Raw genomic sequence first — 25,388 nt, 5'->3', positions numbered from 1 at the left:
ATGTATAAATACATAAATCAATGCGGCAAGGATATTGACAGTATGATGACTTAAGTGGTAGTGACAAGTTAAGACAAATCTAAATTGAGAGACATCAGTTCCTATATTATAATTAATTCCACTCTTCTCATGAGTGAGAAATGCTTTTACAAACAGTAAACACAAGTTAATTCTATATTGTTTAATATAACAATATTGAATTCTATGTCAACAGATACACGACTATTGCCCTTGTGCCATCAACCAAGCTGAACTAGGACACACAAAACAGGAACTTAAGAGTAACATGCAGCTTATTCTATGATCATAGTTGATCTGCACTTTAAATAACTAATAAATACACCGAATGTCAAATGATATTTTCACATGTACAATATCGAGTGTCATGGCTCTACAGTTCTCAAACCTATGATGTCCTCCAATGACTTCAGGGAAAAGGTGATTGCATTGTGATATGAAGTTTGAGGAGTTCTTATAATTGCCTAAGTGCATGAGTTCAAAGCACAATGATTCTCAATAGCATTTTGCTGAGACAGATTCATATCTATCTCTATAAAAAGACAGTTTGCAATGAAACCAAATTCAGACTAATTCTCTTTAAATTGCTGTTTAATCGTCATGATTTTGATCCTGCAGAAGTCTAGATTCTGCACTGGAATGCAAAGATCTCTGTTTGAAAACATATTCTAGAATAAAGACCCATCAGAAAAGGCCTCTCAATTCTTCAGTGTAGAATTCAAACAGCAGCAGCCAATGTATAGTTTATAATTCTGCTGCTATGAATTAAGTAGCTTCAGAGATACAAAAATATCAATAATGTCCATTCAGATCGAAAATAATATTTAATAGAAAGTTAAGGAGATCTGACTAAATCTGTACAGTCAGCTTCAATACTGACTGCCACTCTTAAAAGTCCAATGTTATAAACTTAAACAGAAGTAAATAAATGGAATTTGAAAATATTTCAAGAGTAAAAACATTCAGCTTCCACAAAGTTCAAAGAATTTAAAATCCAATAGAAAGAATATAGTTTTCCCCCTCATTCTTGATTTACCATTTGATTTGTCGAACACAAGAGGAAGCCCACGGTCTGAGTATTTGGAGACAGTGCTTTACAGTCATCAATCGCAGCCCTCCACTTAAAACTGGTTCCAGGCTGGGATTTCATTAAAGCATCGAGAAGATGCCCCACAAAGCAGCAGCTCACCTTGGAGGATAAAAAGTGACCCCACCGTTGTACAGGTTGCCAATGGTAACACAAAGCCTCACATTACTACTCCCAAATCCCTTTCAACGCCACGATGGCTCAGAACACCAGGCCCATTTATTGGGTCGTCTTATAGGTGTGCAAGACGGAAGTCGGAAGGGAATAGTTCAGCGAGATGCAAGTGAATCCACAGCGGCAACAGTAACAACAGCAGGGTTTAACCTCAGCAGCCAGACTGCTGGATGTTTCCACCAGATCGTTTGCTGACTGACAGGGTGGTGAACACCTGCAAGAAGAAAAAAAATTTGATTTCAAAGTGCATTATGAATTATAAAAATATTGCTGGTAAAATATCTACAGCGCAGATATTACAATGCACACTGAGGCCACTCTGTCGGGACGGTCTTTGGCACTGACTTCAAACAGACACCTAACAGAGCGAGACAAAAAGGCATAACTATTGTGAGAGAGAGAGGGTGGGTGGCTTGGGGGGAGGCAGTGGAAGGGAGCGAGAAGGGCTGGCACTGTGTGAAACCATAGTAACAATATAAATACTATTTTTGCATATGTATAAATGTAAATTGTGTTCTTTTACTGGTGACTGTGCTTCTTACAGATTAAGGCCCCCAATTCACAACATTACAGGAGAGAGTAAAGTGCTCGGCCGTCATGAGCCACCAAACACTCCTCATCAAGAAGAGATGTTGACACAAGTAAAAATGTTTCGAATCAGAAAAAGTGGACGGTTTCACAAAACCTCTCAAAGGATTCTTCAAAGGCACAATCCTCATACAGCAAATTACAGAAGCAGAAGGGAAAACATAATGGGAAATAATGAGCTGAAATAGTCTTGATCCGATTTTAAAATGGAACAAGAAAGGGATGATCATTGCACAACATGAAGCTCTACATCAAGTGGATGAGACATAAATTACCCATTAATTGAACATAATAAACTTTGCATACATAGTATGCCATTCAGCTTTTAGAACATGCAAGTTTAAATAACCTCATCTAAGCAATTTAATTATCAGAAAACTAGCATCAATATGCTAAACAATGTTCTTTGCAATACAAGATGAAGCACAAAGGTATTATGTTATGAGCCATCAACCACTGATTATTCTGTAAACTAGTGTAAAATTTAATTAATTTGATGCTTCCTTTGTAGCTTTCCATTAAAACCCTGTCCTTGATGCTTAAGAGAGTTATAGTACTCTTAACTATAAGAGTCTTAATGTTATAAAAGTATAAATAAGGAAAAAGTGCATACTTTGCAGCTTGAAATATTAGTAGTTATAATTTTAAACAAAAGGCATAATTTATATTTTCTACAGTATTGTGCCATTTATTATTTTAAATGTGGCATATTAGAAACAAGAAAAAATGATATCCCAGAATGCAAGCCTTGGCACTACCAATAATAATTACTACAGTGTTATTGAACCACATTTTCATCGCCTGTATGATACAGCAGAGGGCACTCTTCAAACACACTGGTTTGTGGATAATGGAAAGGGAATAGGGAATATGGAGAAGAACTTGATATTAATGATGTTCTCGCTGAATACCGTGTATACGGGGAGACCAGGAATCATATTGGTTTGCTTGGAGGTGAAGGGAGAGAATCAGCCAAAGAATGTCAGTCTGAGTTACGAACTCAAGTCCCAACGAGGGATTTGAACCCGTAATGTTCTGACTCAGAGGCAAGAGTGCAAACAATTGAGCCAAACTGATCCTCCACAATAGTGCAGGTGAGGTCCAAAATTCAGAGACATAGAACAATTGAAACTACCTGACCCGCTGCCATTCCCTAACGCTCTCCCAGCTGTGGTTATCTTATGGATTGCACCAACAATGAACCTTCACGTTATTGTATTTTGTATCAAATTCTGAGAGCGGGGAAGAGATTGATTCAACAGCTACAACTTGTATCTCTATAGCGACCTTCATGTAGGATAATGTCTTGGAGTGCTTTACAGTGATGGGGTCAGACATTGAGTAGAGAAGACTGGAAGAGGGAATTGACCATAACTGCAGTTAAAGAGGTAGGTTTTAAGGTGTGGCTTGAAGAGGGAGACAGAGAGAACTGGAAGAGTAGAAGGAAGGAGTGTCAGAGATTAGGGGCATGGCATTTTAAATTTATGTAAATAAAAGTATAGTAGTATGTTTTCATGGTGCTGACTAATTTGGAATTGTCTTACATCATATTACGATCTATGTATCTACTGACAGACAATACAATAAAATACAGAGTTAAACAATATAGCAAAGCATTTTATTAAAGACATCCATCGTACCTCCGCACAGACTGGATGTATTCCTATCGTATTGTCCAACACTTCCTTGGTCATTCCGCATTTAATTGCGGCTGCAAATCCCTGGGTGATTTCTCCTGCATTAGGACCTAATACATGGAAGCCTATCACTTTATTCTGAAAAACAGTAATAGTTAACAGTTTAATTTCATATGTAATATCCATAAAGTGATTTCTAATATGAAGTCAATACAAAGCAAGGTTTTCCATTCCCAAGAAGGCACCATATTAACTTCCCTTTTTCGTGCTCCCTTCCACCTATTATACCATGTACATCTGGATTGTACACTTACTCCAAGAGGAGAATCTGTGACAGTGTCTCAGTGATATCTTTCGTATCCCTATCCAGCAGTTACTAGAAACTGCTCAGACCTTCAGTTTAGCAGCATAGCAAATTGTTAATGCAAATCCAGATCCTATCACTATGTGGGGCGTGAACAGAGAATGATAGGAATCTGGGTTTGCAATAACACGCCATCCAAAAATGTGCTGTTGATCCCCTAAATGTTTCCCTAAAAACAGGAAGGAAGTTCTAATGTTGTCAAACGTATTCTGTAGTCAAAAAAAAAATCCACATTGGTACTGTGGCTAAAAGAACAGAAATGTATTATAAGCTGAATTTCACAAATTCTATGTATGTATTCTGTATAATATCGACATGCCACTCATCAACCAAATGTTTAATAGATGTAATGTTGACTCTGAGTTGTGGACATTAATGTATTGTTACTGCACTAATACTAGTCATTCACTTCATGGGTGTTTGTGGGACGCTGCTATGCCGAAATGGGCTGCCACACATGACAACAAAATATACAGTCACTACACTTTAGAGCATATTGTGTGAAGTGCTTTACAACCTGCCTCTGCTATGAAAACACTAAGTCTAATGTGAGGATAATATAAACCACACAATAAACTTCCTTTCAAACCTAGTAAAAAAATGTCAACGTGTTCCACACATAGCATTTGATCGTGCACACCTGGTCTTTTAAGTCACAGATAATCTTGCAGTAGCACTTGTTATTATCTCTTCCTGGAACAGTCCACTCCAGTGGCCAAAAGTTACTGTGATAGATCTAAAAATATCAAAGATTGGACAAGTGAAATTAGTAAACAAATACATTTTCTACATTTCTTTGTAAAAATCTGATCAAAGTTGCCAATACTGTATTTATTTTGGTTCCTCACTTCTAGATTATCCTTTCCATGTGTTTGAATGGCGTCCTCCTCTGAATAGCCACATGCACCATATTCCAAGGGAGTGAAGACAGTGGTGGGTACATTCTTGTAGTCACACTGTTGGTGATGACAAAGCAACAATTAGTACCAGTAGATCAGAATAAAATAATAATAAAATTGGTCACTCAATCCATGACTGTTTGTGAACACTGCTGTGCGCAATTGGCTGCCATGTTTCGCCAACAAAAACATAGAGTCAATTCACTTTACAGTATATTCTGTGAAGCACTTTGAGACATCTCAAAGACATGATAAGGCGCTATATCAAATGCAAGGATTATTATTATTATTTATCGTACACAAGATCAGTACCTCTGACAGTACACATTGTATTTAGATATGAGAGCTCAGTGAGCAAACTTGTAAGGATTTATTAGCAAGTCTGCTGGGTCTTTTAATATTATTGAAACAGATTAAAATCCTTGTATGGATAAAACACACTTACTAATTTATAAAACATTTAGATTTCATTTTTTTAAAAAACATCACGCAAGTATCAAATTGAACATTACGACAATGTAGAATGCTTTAATTCCAAAGTCATCAATAATTTTGAACAATTATGGAAAGAATTTGAGAATTCGTAATTATTCAGAAGTTTTACCTTTAAGGTGGCTGCATTATACAGCCTCCTGGCTAGGAGTTGCCCAGCCTGGATTGCAACTGGTGTGAGCTGTAGTTTGCCATCCAAAATATCTCCAATAGCATAAATGTCAGGCACATTTGTTTGTTCAAATTCATTGACTGGAACTTTACCGGTCCTGAAACAAGAATCAAAATTAATTTCTCCCCCAACTTTTCAAAGGTTCGTTGCTGTCTTACACTTCCTGTTCTAGGAGGTCTGATGCGACAGTATGCGAGAGATAAGTAGCATTTCAACGAGAGCTAACATTGCCGTTCTGGGATTCACTGCCAGGAAGTGAACTCCTGAGTTTAGGACTGATCCCATCGTATTTTCCTTCCCTCTTGTGGTGGACATCATGTTGCCAAGCAGTACCTTATCAATATGGCCAACAACACAGAAAACGCCACACAGAAAGGCAAGCAGGCATGTCTGATTAAGAGTTAATACTGGACTATGGACGTGGATTTGTTTTTTTCTGTGGTAAGCCAAGAATCTGACATATGGGGAAAACCATGCTTAAGAGGATCCAAATCAGACAGAGTTCCACATATATATGCCCCAAAACATCTTGAATTAGACAGAGAACAGGAACAACAAGCTCCTGCAGTTTCTTGCAGAGTCCATTTTTCCACCAGCACACCATCCAGAAGCCATTGCCAACTTCTTCTATTGGGCAAGAGAATGTTTTATGGTTTAAAAAATGGTGAGAATATTTATATTTTGATCTTATAGTGAATTCATTTTATGACTTTCTTCTTCCCCAGCCCCTGAAGTCCCCTTTTATCAGACTGCTGGTCTCCACAGGAGACAGTTTCAGTATCAACTAATTTTCAGTAGATGGGCATATTTTTACTGTTCTTTGTGAAAATATTTTTTTTCAAATCACTGAAGCAAGTGGGCTTCATGTCTTAATCTAATGATGTTTTAAGTAATGTTTTAATCATGTAAATAAATAATGAAAAAATGTTTTAATAATCATTTTAAATTAATTGCTGTTGTTGAGCTTTAAAACTACAGCAGGTCCTTTCTACATCTGTCTTTGCCAAACAAACAGCATATAATATGGAGGCATTAGCAATACCACTTATTCGTGGTAAATTAGAGAAGCTTATAATGAGGGGCAATGTATTCATGTGCCACAATGTCTCATATTTCTAACATTAACTTCAAATGTGAATTTCAGGCGCATCCATGTTACAAACTTTAACAGCTTATCTTTCATAACTTAGAAGAGGAAGAAAGTTTCACAATAGGTTAATGGCATTGCAGACAGTTGTCACAATGGTTAACTGCAATGGTATGAAATTATCAAAGACCATCTGTTAATTGCTACTAGAAACCAGCTAACTAAATGACTGTATTATGACTGGAATGTTTATGATTTATATGGAGACATTTTCATGTTACCTCCTAATTGCTGGCATGATAGTACTTCTCATTGCCTCAAGATTTGGCAATGTAAATTTTTTTTATTATAAATTTGTCACTCACTCCATAGCTGTTTGTGGGACATTGCTGTGCACAACTGGCTGCCGCATTACGGCCACAAATAGCTAATCCAGTTTACAGTACATCAAATGCAAGGAATATTATATAAGATTCTTCAAGTAAAACCACCAGATGAACAGAAGGAACACTCAGAAATAAAACACTATCAATTTAGGAAATAAGTTCCCGATTTAGATAGATGAAAGGAGAAGTGGAAAGTTACAGGCAACCATAGAGAAGTAAGCTGTGACAACATGATTAAGAAATAACAGTGTGGTTTTAATGTCAATTAAATGATATATAATGTTAAAAAAAACCTTAAACAAAGAACCACATTACTTACTTTTCATTGACCGTCACTCCTACTTTGTCCAAGCCAATATTTTTTGTACAGGCGTCTCTTCCTATTGCCAGCAATACCTGAAATAAGGTAAATATGATCAACAAGAAATTCCAAAACGAGGACTTTACGTTTCAAAGGAAAACTGTCAGTTGCGGAGAAGTAAATTTTTAGTTTTTTCTAAATTTAAAAATGTCAATGATGATTTTCCCACAGTTTTATTATTACTTACTGTACTGTATTCCCCCTCTAATGTCTCTGTGCCACTGACAGCCTGAGCAGTAACTTTTAGTTTCCCTGGAGTTCCTGGTTCAATCTGCTCTATCTACAGAAGGAAAAGAGCAGGGCATAAAGATGTAATATGTGAACACACACAACAACAGACTAAACTTGCACTGTCTTTGGAAAATGATGCAGATTTTAGAATTCATGGGTGTGGTACTATTATTGTATGTTGGAAAATTCAATGATACATTACACAAATATATATAAGGTATGTTTTTCGCCAGCAAGCAGAGAATTAAAACAAAATGCAATTCAATTTGAGATATTTCTGAACCAATTTCTTGATACAAATTTGTAATTATTAAATTTCTAAAACTCAGAATGTGCTTCAGTACTGTTATAGTTTGCTGTGTTACTGCCGAGAACACACTGAGGAACACATTATTGTTTTCTTTCTCCTTCCATTTCCTGAATGGACTGACATTTGGTTCCAAGCAGTGATGTTAGGGACTATAGCCATTATCTATTTTGAAAGATTTGCAATACTTGCAATGGTAGGGGGGTGGGGGTCACCCCAGATGTGATGACAGCACTTCACTGGCTTATAGGGGGAAAATTACACAAATCAACCCGTGCTACTCGCATGACATCATGCGACTCAGAAATGAGAGGAACACATTGTGCTGGGATAGATTGTTAATTCATAAGTACAGTTCACAAGTTCAAAGCTGTTGAGCAAGCAGTGTTCAACAGAGTTTGGTTTACTTGTAGACACCTCAAAAATCAGATCAACACTTATCGCGGAATATCTTACTTCCACCTCAACACCACCGAATTGAGACAGTTCTGCTACTTACTTTAGTTGGGACAAATTGCCTAATGAATTTGACCCCGTGGGATTCCATGTATTCCCCAATCAGATCTGCCATTTGCTGGTCAAAGCCACGCAGCAGAATAGAGCGAACCATGACAGTGACATCCAGCCCGAGGCCTGCTAGAAAGCCTGCACACTCCAGGGCAACATAGGATGCTCCAACCACAAGGGTCTTTCCAGGGCAGTAGGAGAGTGAGAAGAGATCATCACTAGAAAAGGTATTCAAAACAAAAGTAGTAAAAGTGTGACATTGTTCACAAAGAAAACACTTACAATACTTTCTAGAATATGCTACACAGCAGTTTGCACGTGACACTGCCATAGGATAAGGTAAACTACAATGTATTATAGTGAGAGGTACAGCACCTCATTGTGTTACGAGGGATAGAGTACACTGCAGTATGTTTATAGAGAAGGACACAATGAAGTACATTGTGTTATAATGAGGGATACAAAACAGTGAAACAATGAACTGCAGTATGTTATAGTGAGGGATACAGTACACTAATATAATAATCTTTGTTTGATATAGTGTCTAATGTTGTAACATCTCAAAATGTATCAGAGTTTATCTGTTAGTGACTACGTATTTGTAGATTAACATGACACACAAATTACTTTTTTTTTATCTGGGGACTTGTCAGACATTATACTAACTAATTTCTCTTTTCAAATAACCTCATGGGATCTTTTACATCTAGTTAAGTAGACAGATGGTTTCAAGTCTCGTGCAAAGGGCAGCACTTTCGACAATGTAGCACAATCAACCTGGACTTTGAGCTCAAATGTCCCAACATGGGGTTTGAACCCACAACTTTCTGACTCAAAAGATAAGAGTGCTACCAACTGAGCCAGGCTGACACAAACTACAGTGGTAAATATATATTTAAAAAAAAGTTTAGCTGCAGTTTACACGTTGGGAAATAGAAGAATTTTTTTTGAGAGGATTAAACAATGGTACTCTTGACGTACAAGATTGAAAATAGTCAACTTTAAAGTAAAGGCTCTTAAATATACAAAATAAATGCTTATAAGAAGTGTGCACATATTTTACTGGGTACCTGGTGATACAGTATTCCTTATCGCCTGGAATACCTAGATACCGAGGCCTTTCTCCAGTGGCAACAATAACCGTCTTTGTGGTATAAAATGTTTCTTTTCCTTTTTTATTAGTTGCCTAGAAACAAAGAAACACCATCATTAAAACAGCTTTTCAAAGTATTCAATAGTGTAATATATTAAGTATTGTTAAGCTTTGAGATGTCCTCCCAACATGAAAGGTGCTACATGAATATAAATTGTATTGTTGGGCATTGTGCAATTGCTCGTTCCTCTCATTGGATGCGGTCCCAAATAATGACTATCTAAATGGAGACAAAGGATTGAGCAAAAGTATTAAACAATGGGAACCATTGAAAAATTCAAGCACATTGCTCAACATTTGAATTTTGCGAAATACGCACGTTCAGAACTTCACAGGCTTGTGAGCATTTGTTTAAATTTATAAACGAGGTAAACAGACTAGAGGCAAAGCAAGCCACTGCTTGCCTACGAGAATGTGCGTCTTACCCAAGATTTACATGTAATAGCACAGCTTTTAGTACATGATACTCTTTCAAAGCATGGATGTCTTCATCCATCAAGCAAATCAAAGCCCTCTGTGAAGTGAATATTTGTTGCATTAAGATGGAGGCACATATTACCATTAAAATAATGCTATTCATTCTGAGAAATCTAGGCATGCCATTAGTAGGCAGTAACTGGAACCTATTCAACCCAGGTTAGACCAAATCTGCATAGATAGCCCCAGGTAATTGTTTTTTTCAAACATGTAATGTTAACATCACTTAATAAGTATATGAACAAAAGAAATCTATACTCAATGTTAAAAAAATCCAATAATCCAATAAGTCTTCGTTTCTTTATTCATTTCATTAGTGTTAAAGTGCTTATCTCAATAAGCACTTTAACACTAATGAAATGAATAAAGAAACGAAGACTCATTTGGGACTATATTTTAGCCCATTCTCACCAACCAAAATATTTGAATAGTGGTCTTCTGATTTATGGATTGAAATCACAAGCATTGTCTCGCTGACTTTTTCTGCAACAGCATGCATCGTACTCAAATAGATGAGACTGATCGCTTTAGATCTAACTTAGTTCAATTCTTTAGTGGATTTCAAGCACCTCACTCTCACCTAAATATCCCTCCATGCCTAACACTTCCTCATCTCTCTGATCTTCTCTTATCCGAACTCCTCTGCTCGCCCCTCCACTTGGAAAACTCAGGCTTGCTGTGTGTACACTGCCACTTCCTGCTCATATCAGTGGCTGTACCGTCAGAGCCTAATGCCCTGAATCTCGGGAACTCTCTCCCTTTACTCTTTCATCTCACTGCCTCTCCATCTGTCTCGAAGTTCTGCCTTAAAACCTACCTCTTTGAATGTGCCTAGAGCCACTTACTTCTCTACGTCTGACCCGTCCTTATAAAGCGTTCTGAGAAACATAAATGATGCCATATATATGCAAGTTGTTGTTCTGAAATAATTCAAACGTTGCTGAAGCGGTTACCTTGATCTTGTGAGGCCCGACAAATTCTGCATAAGAATTCACATAGGTAACGTTATTTTCCCTTAAATTGACTCGATACCCCCAATTCAAGGAGCCAATGTAATTCTGAATAGCTTCTTTCATAGTTGTCCAGTTATGGTTGACTGTGTTTGGAGGGAAAAAATAAATATTATCCAGCTAAGTCTGAAAATGCCTCATATAGTATAATAATAATAATATTCCTTGCATTTGATATAGCGCTTTTCACGTCGGGAGGATGTCCCACAGCGCTTCACAGAACACACTGTAAAGTGAATTGACTGTATATTTGTGGGCGAACGCGGCAGCCAATTGCGCACAGCAATGTCCCGCAAACAGTCATGGATTAAACTGACCAATTTATTATTGTTTTGGTTTTGGAGGGATTATTATTAGGCTTGTGGAGTAAGGAAACTTGCCCAAGTTTTCGCCCTGCCTGGAATTGAACTCAGGTTAATATAATATAAGCAAGTAACGAATATGCAAAAGTTGTGATGGTTTACAGGATAGAAATAACTACAGTATTTAGCAAAATACCAGGTAATTAATTTTGTTATTTTACAGGGAAATCACATTTGGCAAACGTATCAGAAATGGGAACATTGTTCTCAACATCAAGTTTCACCATAATTCTCTAAAATTGGAAAAAAAATTGGTAAAGACAGAATTGGGTTTATCTGTTGATCTCTTTCTTTCCCCCACACCCCAAATCCACCCCACCCCCCTCAGTTACATAGCCTACCAACGCTCATTGTTTAGGCTCGCACACATGGAGAATGACCCCTTGGGTGAGGTGCTGGAAGTCAGCTGGCACTGATGGAACCATAACTTAGTACAAGTCAGTATCTTCAGCAGAGCAGAATTTGGAGGGAGAGAAAAGCAGACAAACTCAGTTGTGTTACAAGTTTCCATTCACAAACCTTGCTCAGCAAACTCCCAGCCGTATTTCCTGGCATCCTCCAGGCCTTGGTGCAGAAGTGCGGCTTGGTGCATCAGTTTCTTAGGGATACAGCCTACGTTGACGCACGTTCCTCCGATACCTACCAATAAAGAGATCACATTATGTTATCATATACAAAGCTAAAATTTACTCTATGCGTAGAGTTTGCTTCAAAATATCCACAACTCAAATATTGCCGTATTTACAGTTTAGATAAGTGACAAAGGATGCAGGTTTACGTTGCCAGATCAACTACGTCAGATCCTCACAACTCATGCACTACAAAATGTTGTTGCATCAACATGCAAAGCTCTGGATAAGCTGCACCTCGAGCACTATGCATAGTTCTTGTCACCATGGAAAATGCAGGTTACCCAGGCACTAGAGGCATTGCAGGTGAGAAACCATGACTGAACTCTTTGTTAAGAGGGATGAACATACATCTGAGGATGAAGTCGGAATGAAACTTTTGACCTTCTGACTTGTATGTAGCAGGAGAGGGTTGCCAACGTTGCACATTCAGTCTACTCCATTCATGACGCTTTCACTGCAGTGTAGAGGACTGAGATGGCAACTTATTGGTCTAACAGTAAAACAGTTACAATGTGCTGAAATGTTCAATACAGCCTCTGAACAACTGAATATCCTAAAAGCTAATGGCCTTAGAAACTTGGCTTACCCCATGTAGTGCCCAGAGGTGTGGACACAACATAATCCAGGACCAACACTTTCTTTCCATATTTGGCAGCTTCCTGTAAAACAATGCAAGTCATGTAAATTCAACAAAACCTCCCCTTTTTTAAAAAAAACACAATTAAGGATGGGAAGAGAAAAGGCAATTTTACCTATCAAGCCTGTTTGTTTCACAACTACATGCAACCTGACCCGCCATTGGATCTCCACACTCCCCTTCCATCGTTCTCCCCTAAGAATGTTCTGCATAGATTCCTCCTGCTCCACAAACTAACCAAGCAAAACTTCCAGGACATTCAACCATCTCCATTGCTATTAAGCCCTGGGATCACAGCTGTTTCTCTCCCCACCAGCATTGCGGAAACATTGTCTTGTGCCTTCACCTCCAATGCTGTTCCTAAGCACACCTTCATATATTAAGGCCTTCATCTTGTTTGAAGCTTTGAAGAAGCTAATTAATGCAGCGTCAATTGTTTTTGTTAGAAGTCCTTTCCACTGCAAGTCTCTAGTCTCATTTGAGGCTTTTCCATTTCAAACCCATGCCCTCTAGCTTAGTTCTCATGATGGTCTAAATCAAATAGCTTGCTTGTATCTGCAATCTTCTATGCCGCTCATCAATGTAAAGACCTTTTGTCACATGAAATAGACTTCCTTTCAATTTATTTTTACAAACAGTTCTAATTCAAATCTCCTGAGGCTCATTACAATTCTCTGAAGCTGAAATCAGTAAGCAAGTGACTCACATCCTCACATTATAATTACACGATACCTAAAAGCTATATTCAAATGCTCCAGAGAGCTCAGTGCCATCAACATGATGTTCCTTATATTTTCAATTAACAGACTTTCTCTGAACTCAGACACATATTTGCTTTATGGATCCCTGTGATCTTAAAACTCCCTTGAAAATGCCACCCAAGGTTTCATTTTAAATATTTATTCAGGCTTTATTCTGCTAATTGTGGTAATTTTTTTAAATTTGTGTTTATAATGGAAAATCCCTCTGTAAGTGCACATCGATAGAAAAATTAGCGAATAGAGCTGAATAATATCCTCTGGACTTTTTATGTACTCAGTTCAAAACGCCTATGAAAATAATAATAATCCTTGCATTTGATACAGCACTGTTCACATCTTCTAGATGTCTCAAAGCGCTTCACAGAATACACTGTGAAGTGAGTTGACTGTATATTTGTGGGCTAATTGCAGCAACTATATATTTGCAAGGAATCCTCGCTTTAATGCAGTACACGGGACCCATTTCTTTCTACAATAGGCTGATAAAGTGATTAGAAGTTTTTGGGAATGTGCAATGTACTGCCCCAGGTGAGCAAAGCAGAACCAGTTGAGATGATTATAAGGGAGATCGATAGACTACCAAGGAAATAAAGATAATAAGAGATATTAAAAAGAGGCGTCTTGGGAATAAATCTGAAGCAGCTGCCACAATCTAATAAAATGGCCGATCAGGCTTGACAATTGAACAGGTTACGTCCTTAGAGGTGTCTTTTTGTAGACTTCAGCTGTTCAATCACTCTGTGGTAATATTTGTATAGAATACCTTTGAAGCTGCAAGTCCACCAGAGCCTCCTCCAATGACAATGAGATCATAGTCATAGGATCCATCTACCTGATTAGCTTCAGTCATCTCTAGTAATGACTGGAGCTTTCCTTCTTTATGGGCCTGTAGAGAGAGAGACACAGTGAGTAGGCAAAGGAAACATAAAGCTTAGCAAATTGGTGGCAAAGGGCATGGTATCATGTTGTGTCAGAATAGTTTTCAGTGTTTGAGCCTGAGAACTCCTACTTTAACCAAAACTAACAAAAATATTGGTCCACGTCAAATTAACTCAGGCAGCAGTAAGGGCAAATCACACCCGGTTCCTGAACCTGATAAATAGTGAGCAATTACTGCTGGCGTAATTACTGTGTGTACAGATGTCAGGCGAGGATAAGATCAGATTCTGCTGCACCTGGTTTTGTTCATTAAAATTACATTGCTATATTGTGGTGCATTTGAACAGCTAGCCTGCTGCAGACAGGATCTGAAATTACATTTCACGAGAAAATGCGTTCTAAATTAAAGATTCAACGCAGTCTTTATTTTTGGTCTCTGTATCTTTTTTCCATTTTTCTTTGACCATATTTACAATAAATAATAATTATAATAACAAGCATATAATCATTAATGCAAATGGGACTGTTAATAAGACATTTCTGAAATGACTCGACAAGATACCCAGTGCACAAAATGTCTACTGCCTGCAAAAACTAGTTATTTTGGGAAGTTCAAATATATTAAGAAAAATGACATTTAATCAAGTGTAATGTGGTAGTGTTATTAGATTGGCTGACACAGCACTGAAAACCACTAAAAGAAACTACATCTACGGAGTGATCTAACCTGCAATAAGCTAATAATAATATCATTATTTGCATTTGAGAAAGCACTTTTCGCATCTGGAGGATTTCTCAAAGTGCTTCACAGTAAAGTGCAGTGACTGTGCATTTGGTAGCTGAAGACAGCAGCCAATTTGTACACTGCAATGTTCCATAAACAGTTATTAAGTGATTGATCAATTTTATTCAGGGGATTGTTGGCCATGACACCGGCAAAAAATCCTCTCTCTTAATGGTCTTAGACCAAAGACTAGGTGAAAGTTCAGATCTGAGGCTCAAAGTACAGTAATTTTCAACGCAAGTGCATCATAGGACATGTGTCACAGGAAAGATAAGTGAGAAGGGAAAATTTGTGAGGTTTGTTTTAAACTAAATCAGTTGCGGTACTTTATGGAAAAAGTAGTTTTTAAACTGTTGCATAGTGGGAGACAGCAGCTCAGTGCTGCAGGAATCATAACTGTAGTGTTAGATTGCCTGTCATGAGCAGGTTGTATTTGAAGGGCTAGATACCTTTATTGGTGAAATAAAACCAACAGTAAACCAACACTAAATTGAAGACATTTCAGGAAAAGAATTTAACTTCTTATCATTGTGGAATTTGTGTTATGAAATTGTAAATTCATGGGAAATAAAGTAAGAATTAGGGGAATGCAATTTTCCCACACTCTATATGACAGTGTCAGCAATGTATAATGCAATGTTTCAATCAAAACCTGCTGTCACCCTAATATGAGCTCATGATCAAATCATTGCAGGGAGATTAGTGAGGATTTTAGATGCACCCCTGGGTGGATTCATTAATTCCTAATGTAAACTGTAGGTGGGCAAGGCATGTGTGTTCATGTCAGTCAATTATATTTGTTATGTGACAGTTGACAATCAATTTATGTTTGTTAGATTCCAGGAGAAATTCTCACCTGAGAACACAATGGACACTACAACCAGGGAATTACAGCTATTCCTTACAACGCTCGATACAAATAGATTGCATGTGATTTTTTTTTGTTATATAAAAAATCTAGTTCGTTCGCGTTTCTCAAAGCACTGACAGCTAATCCTGCATATTTTGCAAAAGCAATAGAGGACTACTTTTCTATTGATTTACTTGAGCATTTGGTAAAATAGAGGGCAGTTGCATTTTTCCAGAAAGACAATGAATGAAATGTTTGCTCCAAGCGAGCACTGAAACATTCTCCAGCAATCTATACCAGGTCCCATAAAATTGCAGAAGAGCAAGAACCCTGACACCTGGTATCAGATGAACACCCATTCATTCCCTCACCCTCCTTTGTGGGTCATTTGAGAACATTCAGTTTACTTCCGATTATCTCGAATTCTGCACAGTCACTCTCTCCTAATTGCAAAAGCTCTTCAGTGCAATCACAATTGTTGAACAACAGGAAAAACCTGCACTATTTTCATTGTGTGTTACTTTTAAACTTGCATATTTCAAGCAACTTTCTAAATGCAATGGCACCCAATAGTTTCTTTCTTCTCTAATGTTCCTCTAGTTCCTATCCACCTACACATTATTATTATTATTATTGTTATGATGAAGTTACTGCAGTTTAGATCACTCCATAGAGGTAGTTTCGAAGTGGCTTTCAATGATGGGTCAGCCAGATAACAGATGTTTGACCATACTGGAGATTAAATGGAACCAATCATCAAATGGAGCGACCAGAACTCAGTGGGTAGTGATCAGTAGTGGGTTCACTGGCTATGTTTTTCCCTGCCTAGTTATTGAGTCCAGTTATAGCATTCTACCATTGCCATCCCTGAGAACAACGAGTTTAGTTCTGACAACAAAAACAAATATGACATCTTGAAGGTCATTTAAAACAAAATGATCAGCTAATTTGTAAGTGAAAATATAGCAAAAAAAAGATCAAAAGCAATTTAATAACACCCTCTCTGGATTATTCACAACCTACTCACATTTGTCCTGTTTTACAAGCAGATCGACACACAATGCTTGGATCTGTGAATCGCTGAATTAAACAGAGTGCAATCTCTTTCCTTCACTTGCACACCCAATCCAATGCATCTAAATCCTTCCTCTCGACTGTGAACACTATGTGCACACGGTTTAATAGCTGCAGAAATCCAGCTCTGAGCTGTGGGCAAGTCAGGAATTTATTTTAAAGGAAATTGGCTCAGTCAGTGAAGAGACTCGTGTTAGACCTGAATTTTTCTCAATCTTCTGTGTACAGAACAAAAACAGCTGCAAGAAACGTAGAAGACTGCAGGTCACCTCAAGTTGTTTTAAAGCAAACCTAAATGTTCAGTCTGCTTTTTAAAAATAAAAGGTCCTTTGAATGGCTTGAGCTGGGTAGGGTGGAGAGCTGGAACATTTTCATTGAACAGTAAAATGGAATATATGCAGAGTGCCAGTTGTGTTTCTAACAGGTTGAGTGTATGTAGACAAGAGTCTTACCTGCAATGTTTTATCACAACCTCCAATATGCTGCTTCCTCACAAAGACATTTGGCACAGTTCTCTGTTTAGTCAGTTCAAACAGAGCTTCCTGGATGGCTTTGCCTTCAACTAAAGAACAAAAGACAACTGTGGGTATGGGGAGGCCAACCCCTTCAAGGACGTATGATGTAGAAATCACAAAGGAGGAGGAGTAAGCTCCCAAGAGGTCAAAAGGAACACATGAATAATTTCCCTTGAGTAATGATTATACCACAAGTTTTCGGTTTAGTCATCTACTGTTTCTCAACGGTAATTAAGTTAGGCGTGTCATTGCCGTGTAAAATGTAACTGCCGGTATGACTGGCAGCTTTCAAGCTAGGAGTGCTTAATGCAAAAAGATTTTGCAGCAAGATAATTTCTTTAGACCTATAAAGAGAGGAACCTTACTCTGCTTGGTGCGCTCTTATAAATTCCACTGAACATATCCCAAATCATAGTGATTGGCCAAGTTATATATTATATATATGTAAAATATTTATAAAAAAGTTTGTTCCTCATCAAAAGCACATTCCCAATTCAGGTTAAGATTGCTACATACACAAGGGTGCTATGTCCAAGTGCATTGTGTTTCACAGACCGGAACTCCGAAGCATAAGGTTGAAAGTTTTTACAGCCAATGTGTGAGATTAAACAAACACTCTGGACCTGAATTTGAGCCTGCCTCATGAGGGGCCTCATCTCTTTTCCAAAATACTTTATATAAGGGTATGGATGGAGCATTGGTGTCTAGCAAACCTGATAGCCAACAGTCAATTTGTACCTCTAAAATAGTAAGGTAGCAGTCACTTCCTAAACTATCCCAAGTAGGTTTTCCCCCTCCACCCCCAAGCGCTAAGAAATTAGGCGAGAATAATATAGTGCTTGGCTGTGATAATTCCCTCCCTCATTCTGGGGTATTTTATCAACACTTAATGTCAAATGCTCACCTATAAAGAATGACGATCCAAGTATGGTACCAGAGGATGGCTAGTACCATGGAACTGCACTCCTATGTCTGTCATTGCTTTCTGGCGATTATAAGTTTTTAACAAAGCTACTCGCTTCGTTTTAAATATTGATTCCAATCTCATAGTTCGTTTCCTCCCTTTGTACCCAGTACAGCAATAGATCAAGTGAGCTGCCAGCCGCTACCGAGCATTAATAGGCTGGCAGCCAGCAGCAGAATGACAGTGCAAAAATCCATGGTGATTCCACTCCAATGAGCAAACACCACTTTCCTTTGAAACATTAAACCTATTGTTGTCAATGCTGAGTTAACAACAACATTATATTTGTATGGAGCCTTTCATGTCGGGAGGAAGTCCCAAGGTGCTGGACAGTCAGTGTTTTGGACCCGAGCTGGGGATCAGGGAGGGTGGAAGGCAGGGGGGCAAGAATGGTGATCGAAGGCGTGGTCGAAGAGGAGGGTTTTGAGATGGGTTTTGAAGGAGGCAAAGCAGGGGACGAGGTGGAGGGACTGCGGGATGGAATTCCAGAGGGTGAGGCAGAGTGGCTGACGGTTCGCCCACTAATGGTGGAGCGAGCGAGGCAGGGGACATAAAGCAGGCCAGAACCCGCTGAGGGGAGGAGGTGGGTAGCTTGTTAGGGAGTTAGGAGGTCACAGAGGCATGGAGGAGCAAGGCCATTGAGGGCTTTAAAGATGAGGACCAGGATCTTGAACTGTATCCTCTGTGTGATGCAAAAGGTCACGGAGCCTGTTGTGGAAGAGGACACGGGCTGCAGAGTTCTGGATGATCTACAGCCTGTGAAGGGAGGAGTTGAGGGGCCGACAAGCAGGGAGTTTGCATAGTCAAGCCTCGATGTTATGAATACATGTATGAGGGTCTCGGTGGCCTGCGGTGTGTGATAGTGGTGGAGCCGGATGATGTTGCAGAGGTGGGGGAAGGCAGAGCAGCTCATGGCTCGGATGTGGGGTAGAAAGGATAGTTGAGGGTCAAACAAGATGCCAAGGTTCCGGACAGCTTAGTAAGGTGGAGTGTGCAACCATGGATGATGATGCTGTCAGCACCTGAGGTGAGGAGGCGCTGACAGGAGCCAATAAGGAGAGCCTCAGTCTTGTTGATGTTCAACTGAATAAAGTTTGCTCTCATCCAGGACTTGATGTCTGACAGACATTCTGTCACAACAGCAGTGGTCCTTGAGTCAAGGGTGGAGAGATAGAGTTGGGTGTCACCCGCATACATGTGGAAGTTGACCCCACTTCTGCGGATGATATCACCAAGAGGGAACATATAAATATTGAATAGGAGGGGACTAAGGACAGAGCCCTGAGGAACACTACATGAGAAGGTGCGGGAGCTAGAGGAGAAACCGTTTTTGGAGATGAAGTGGAGATAGTGTGAGAGGTAGGATCTGAACCATTCAAAGACAGAACCATGAAGGTTGAGGTGAGAGGAGAGGCGGTGGAGGAGGATAAAGTAGTCAAAGGTGTCGAAAGCAGCAGAGAGGTCAAGGAGGATAAAGAGGTAGAGGGAGTCCTGGGTCACAGATGGACAGAATGTCATTTGTCACTTTGACGAAAGCTGTTTCTATGCTGTAGGTGGCACGGAAACCAGATTAGAGGGAATCGTGATTAGAGATGAAAGCTTGAAAATTTACCTAAATACATGTACCTTGTGTAAATAATGTGGCATAAAACCGCAGCTTGGTTATACTGCAGAGTTTGTGCCCGACCAAACTCTAGTATGAGACCTTACTATAGATTGGAATTAGCAATGATACTGGCACAAATTTGCACTTGCTCTGTCCATTAGTTTCAAACCATTAAGAAAAGTGTGACTGTTAAAACTTGTATTACTCAGGCACATATTTTCTGTACTCGGTTAGTTAGATCACATTGTTATGAAACAATGACAGAGTTCAGCTATGGTTAATATTATAAATATTTTGGTATCAAAAGAACAATTTTGAATCAGGTTTGATTGGTGTAGGAGTGATTCTAAATGCAGACACTGGCTTCTATTACTCTTTCCGTTTATCAAGTCATCACTGTTCCAGGAAATATTTCTTGTTACCATAACAAATATTTAACATACAATTATCAGCATAGCTCTAAAGAAAATGAAATCATCACCCACAAAACATGCAGTCAATTCACTTTGAGTATATTCTGGAAAGCACTTTAGAAGAGACCTCCAGAAGACGTGATAAGGCGCTATATCAAATGCAAGGATTATTATTATTATTTGATTATAATCAATGGATTAGCTCAGGAAGACTTGCCTAATGCTGTTGTATAAGCACCAGCAGCCTTGGTAATAATAATGCTAATACTTGCATTTGATATAGTGCTGTATCACTTCATTGACATGTCTCAAAGAGCATCAGAGGATATACTGTAATGTGGATCACTGTATTTTGTGGGCAAAAGGTAGCAGACAGTTTTGCACAGCAATGTCCCACAATAGCCACAGAATGAGCTTACCTTAACTAAATGTTTGTTCCTCTTACCCAAGCAGGGCTCATTAAATAGGAATTAGATGCAGTAATCCTGATCAATTTTCCTCTCCTAGCCTAATGATACAGGCCAATTATAATAACCTTCACACTGCCCCTCCCAGCTGAGTCTATCTGACTCAGCACAATCAAGAGGTCAAACACAAGATTGTTCCTGGTGTTCGTGACTCAGCAATATACCAGCTAACACATTTGCTCAAAGAGTTTACTTTCAAAACTTTATAACACATCTATTGAGTTTTAATAACCCTGGCCCTCATTGTGAAGACACTACAGTGGGTGGAAGGCCACTGAACGGAATCCATAGACACTCAATCTTACCTGTTTGGTCCAAGTCCAAGGACTGAAAGGGAACATGTAAGGACTTGAAAAATTCTTTGATCTGCATTAAAGAGAAAACTGTGTAACATTATTTACGATAAACTGGGGACATTTTAAAAATCGACCTCTTGTAAGTGTTGGAAGTTGAATGTTACATATTTTTCTCTGCTGCTAAATTGTGTGGTGGCACAAATTCAGCTCAACACAGAAGTAAACATTTTCGACATTGATTCAGCACAACTCTTCCAAATCTGCGCAGTAGTTTAGTCAGAGCACTAAATTTAAATTTGTATCTATTTTGCTTTTAAAACAGTTGGTCAGTGGACAAATGTTTGCAAATGACACATAGGCACACAGTTAACCTCAGCGGTCTTAGTCCAGAGAGGCAAAGCAATGAATCTGATTTCCTGTTCCTAACCTCTATTCAGAACTCTGAATTCATTTTGATTGAGAATCCAATCGAAGGCACAAAGCCCACGATACAGAACATGACTGAAGTTGAAAAGATTAATAGAGGAAATAAGCCCAGAAGAAATAGTTAGGCATACCACAACAACCTCTGTGTTTAAATTCCATAGGTTGTGTACAGAAGGAAGAACAGAAAAGTAAGGAATACATAGACGAGAACAAGCTGGAGGACACAGGTTTGAAATGCAATGGAGAAGATTCAAAGGAGCATTCCACTAATCCACCAGCATCACATTGGAAGGTTGGTCACTTGAGCAAGATTTCACCAGAAATGCTATACCAGGAGTGACTTGCAATATTCAGAAAAGGGGAAGAAAAATCAGAGGCAAAGTTAAAGGTCAGAAAACAAGGCGATGTCTTATTTCCTCCCAGTGCAAACTGATTGATTAAGAGTCTAGGTTAAGCAGAGAAGTAATAAAATGATGATGATACATTCTATGCTATAGTCCAGAAAAGTAATCTGGGTCTATGGATAGAGTTTCCTGTCGAGAGTCTTCTTTTTATACGACTTGTTCCTGTTCTTCCCTTTATTCACACAATAAAACAATGACAGTACTGATGTAGAAGATTTATCTACTCAGGAAACACATCCAAGACCGTATGCATAGCCTGACCATCTTTAAAACAGATAACTTTGCGCCAAAAAAGCTTCAATTTACCTCCAGTTATCATCCATTAACTAATTTACCAACAGGAGGAAAATCATCCCAATTTACAGGATTTTGCTCAGCAATCAATCCGAGTACTTATTCCAAAACCTTTAGTAAATTAAACATGAAACTTGTGATGTAACCTTTAAACATTCAAACCCAAAGCTATGATAACTCCATGAAGTGCATTGTTGTGCCTCTTACACCTTGTTATTGTGAGTGAGTGTGAGCAGATTAGAATAAAAACATGTACATTTTTCATGTTCAGTCGTTTTAATGTTGCAGCTTACCTGAGCACAATAACTGCAGGTAGTTTTGCTGAAAATCATGACCAGATTGTTATCAATATAGGCCTGAATTTTTGACTTGAACTCCTCCATCTCTGATTTAGCAAGAGTCCCGTTCTCATTAGTCTGGACTGGGTCTATATTGATATTTTTGAGATTGCCTTGTTGTTGGTTTTTCTTTTGTAGCTCACCACCTTGTGTAAAACATCAACAAAAAAAGTCCAGTTAATGTACATCCTAATAATGATTTTCCAGATTCCTTCAAGAACTAAGTTCAGATTGGTTTCATTTTCTTATTTACAGGCATCATTGCATTAAGTGTTCACAACACACAAGGAGACCATTCAGCCCATTCTGTTGTGTTTGTGCTAACACACCCATTACAACTACTTAATCTAATCTCATTCTCCTGCTCTTTCCCCATACACTTACTAGTGGTATAGCTTGTGACCTCAATTCTAACCTTGGATCGGCTCAATTGTTAGTTTCTTTTGTAAAGTACTGATGCATTTACAATTTAATTCAGTGTATTATTTTTAGAGAAGGCACTGACCAAAAGTAAATGGAAATAACAAATACAAGTGTCCCCCGGAAGTATGGAAGTGGGGGGCGGGGAGAAACAAATGATTAAAATATGATTCATGGTTTTGTTATTTTTGTTAGGTGCAAGACCTGTTTTCTTACCATTGTACATATTGTATGAAGCAAATCATACGGCAAGGATTGAAAGAATTCAAATTAAGTATTTTCATACAGCCACACAAATAAAGTCCTCCCGCCATGGCTAGTTTCAGCAGTGAGTAATTTCTTAAAGACTCAATGCAAGTTGATTATGCATAAATGACACTGATGTGTTGTTGACTTTGCATGGACATAAGCTTGCATTTACTGGCCTGCTCTGGAACTCCATCCCCCAGTGCCTTCGCCTTGCTTCCTCCCTTTCCTCCTTCAAGGCCGGTCTCAAGACCTTTCTCTTCGACCGTGCCTTCAGCTCCCCTCTCGACTCTCTACCCCCTCCTTGCTCCCTCCCTTCCCTCCCCTCACCCTGACCATTTCCCCCCAACGCTCGGGTCCCGACCCAACTGTCCAGCGCCTTGGGATGTCCTCCCGACATGAAAGGCGCTCTATAAGTGCAATCTTGTTGTTGTTGTTGCTGTACTGAAACCGTGTGCAAATCCACCTCTCAGTTTCTAATATTTTTCGCAATGATGCAACAACAAAATTCCCATCCTGTGAAACGTTAGCACCGTATGAGTTGTACCTATACTCCTCCAATTCTGATTTTCCTCACTTCAGGCACCTACTGATCAGCATAATCCATGCAATCGACGTCATCTGATCACCCTTTTGGAGCAAGGGAAACCAAGATTAACAATCATGCCTCTTGGTACTTTATAATGAAAGAATTGATGCAATGTATGAAATAGCATCTGCATTCAATAATAATAATTATCCTTGCATTTGGTAAGGCGCCTTATCACATCTCTGAGACGTCTCAAAGCGCTTCATGGAATATACCATAAAGGTGATTGACTGTGTAGTTTGTGGGTGAAATGTTTATACTATATTTGCACAACAAGTAAAAAAAAAGGAACTAAATCAAAGTTCATTCTCTACTCATACATTATCATTTGGAGTCCTGTAGCTCAGTGGTTAGAGCACTCGCTTTGCAAGCGAGAGACCTGAGTTCAATTCCAGACAGGGCGAAACCTTGGGCAAGTTTCCTTACTCCACACCCCTAATAATCCCTTCAAAAACCAAAAACAATAATTAAATTGGTCATTTTCAATCTACGACTGTTTGTGGGACATTGCTGTGCGCAATTGGCTGCCGCTTTCGCCCACAAATATACAGTCAATTCACTTTACAGTGTGGTCTGTGAAGCGCTTTGGGACGTCCTCCCGACGTGAAAAGCGCTATATCAAATGCAAGGATTATTATTATTATAGATTTTGTTTATATATTATTGAGTCTACCGTTTCTGGCAGTAACATTTTATATAATAGGCAGTTCACCTTTATTTTAAATAAAGCATTGCATCTGAAAACTATACTGCCTGTGGCTTTGAATGAACAATCCCCAGATTTAAATAAATGTGGCCATTCCTCTCCTGTTGCCATTGGAACTTTGCTCTATGAAAACTGACGGCTGTGTTTGCCTACAAATACACCTCACAGTAAGAAAAAACCTGTCAAGCGCTGTGAGAGCTTTTAACAACATGATAAGGCACTATGTTAAATACAAGAATTATTAGTAACTTCAAATGCATGCCTGCGAACCTCATAGCAACAGCAAATTCTGAATAAAATCCAGTTCTGAATCCATTACAATAACTGAACCAGCATTGTTCATTTCAACGTTTGCTAAATTTGTGGAGATATAATCTGTGATTCAACTGCAGTTCTGCGTTCACACTGGAGCCTAGAGCAGCTAAATCCACATTGTTTACTTACACGCTTTTGTGTTCTCCATACTCTGGATCTGCGTTTTATCCACAAAGACTGTTTTCCCCTTGCGAACCGAATTCCCCATCGCACGGGGCAAAACACTTCATAGCTGCTCTCACCGTTGTGGCTTTATACGCACTGGTTGTTTACCTAAGAAGTATGATTCAGCAATTCTTTAAGAGTTCAAAGTGACATAACTTTGGCTGCAATTGATTGGCAGCACCACAAGGCCAGTTGAAAGAGGTTTGAGACGCACATTAATCAGGTCCAACCCCAAAAGATGCTGAATTATTGTGAACCACACGAGCTGGGGAGGGAGGGGTGTAAGATCTAGGTG

General features: G+C 38.8%; 1 protein-coding gene across 2 annotated transcripts; it reads right to left on the bottom strand.

Annotated features, from left to right (window-relative positions):
* Positions 1-166: 166 nt before the first annotated feature.
* Positions 167-25,345, bottom strand: LOC103179825 (thioredoxin reductase 1, cytoplasmic). 2 transcript variants are annotated; one of them, XM_007895294.2, is made up of 18 exons: positions 25,058-25,121; positions 23,866-23,948; positions 22,608-22,798; positions 21,200-21,260; positions 17,382-17,491; positions 14,106-14,228; positions 12,531-12,603; positions 11,832-11,951; positions 10,894-11,036; positions 9,381-9,496; positions 8,303-8,528; positions 7,453-7,545; positions 7,224-7,300; positions 5,372-5,528; positions 4,717-4,824; positions 4,509-4,604; positions 3,508-3,642; positions 167-1,493 (listed from the first exon to the last, which is right to left on the bottom strand). In XM_007895294.2, the coding sequence occupies exons 3-18, from the start codon at positions 22,695-22,697 to the stop codon at positions 1,431-1,433; spliced, it is 1,791 nt and encodes a 596-aa protein (XP_007893485.1). In that variant the 5' UTR covers positions 22,698-22,798; positions 23,866-23,948; positions 25,058-25,121; the 3' UTR covers positions 167-1,430. The 2 variants fall into 2 exon arrangements, with proteins under 2 accessions (XP_007893485.1, XP_007893484.1); XM_007895293.2 differs by lacking the exon at positions 23,866-23,948 and having other exon boundaries at positions 25,058-25,345.
* Positions 25,346-25,388: the final 43 nt, after the last annotated feature.

Source organism: Callorhinchus milii, unplaced genomic scaffold (genome assembly GCF_018977255.1).
Source record: "Callorhinchus milii isolate IMCB2004 unplaced genomic scaffold, IMCB_Cmil_1.0 Scaffold5, whole genome shotgun sequence".
NCBI classification, from domain to species: Eukaryota; Metazoa; Chordata; class Chondrichthyes; order Chimaeriformes; family Callorhinchidae; genus Callorhinchus; species Callorhinchus milii.
The sequence above is the reverse complement of the archived record's forward strand: the minus strand, read 5'-3'. Positions and strand labels throughout refer to the sequence as shown.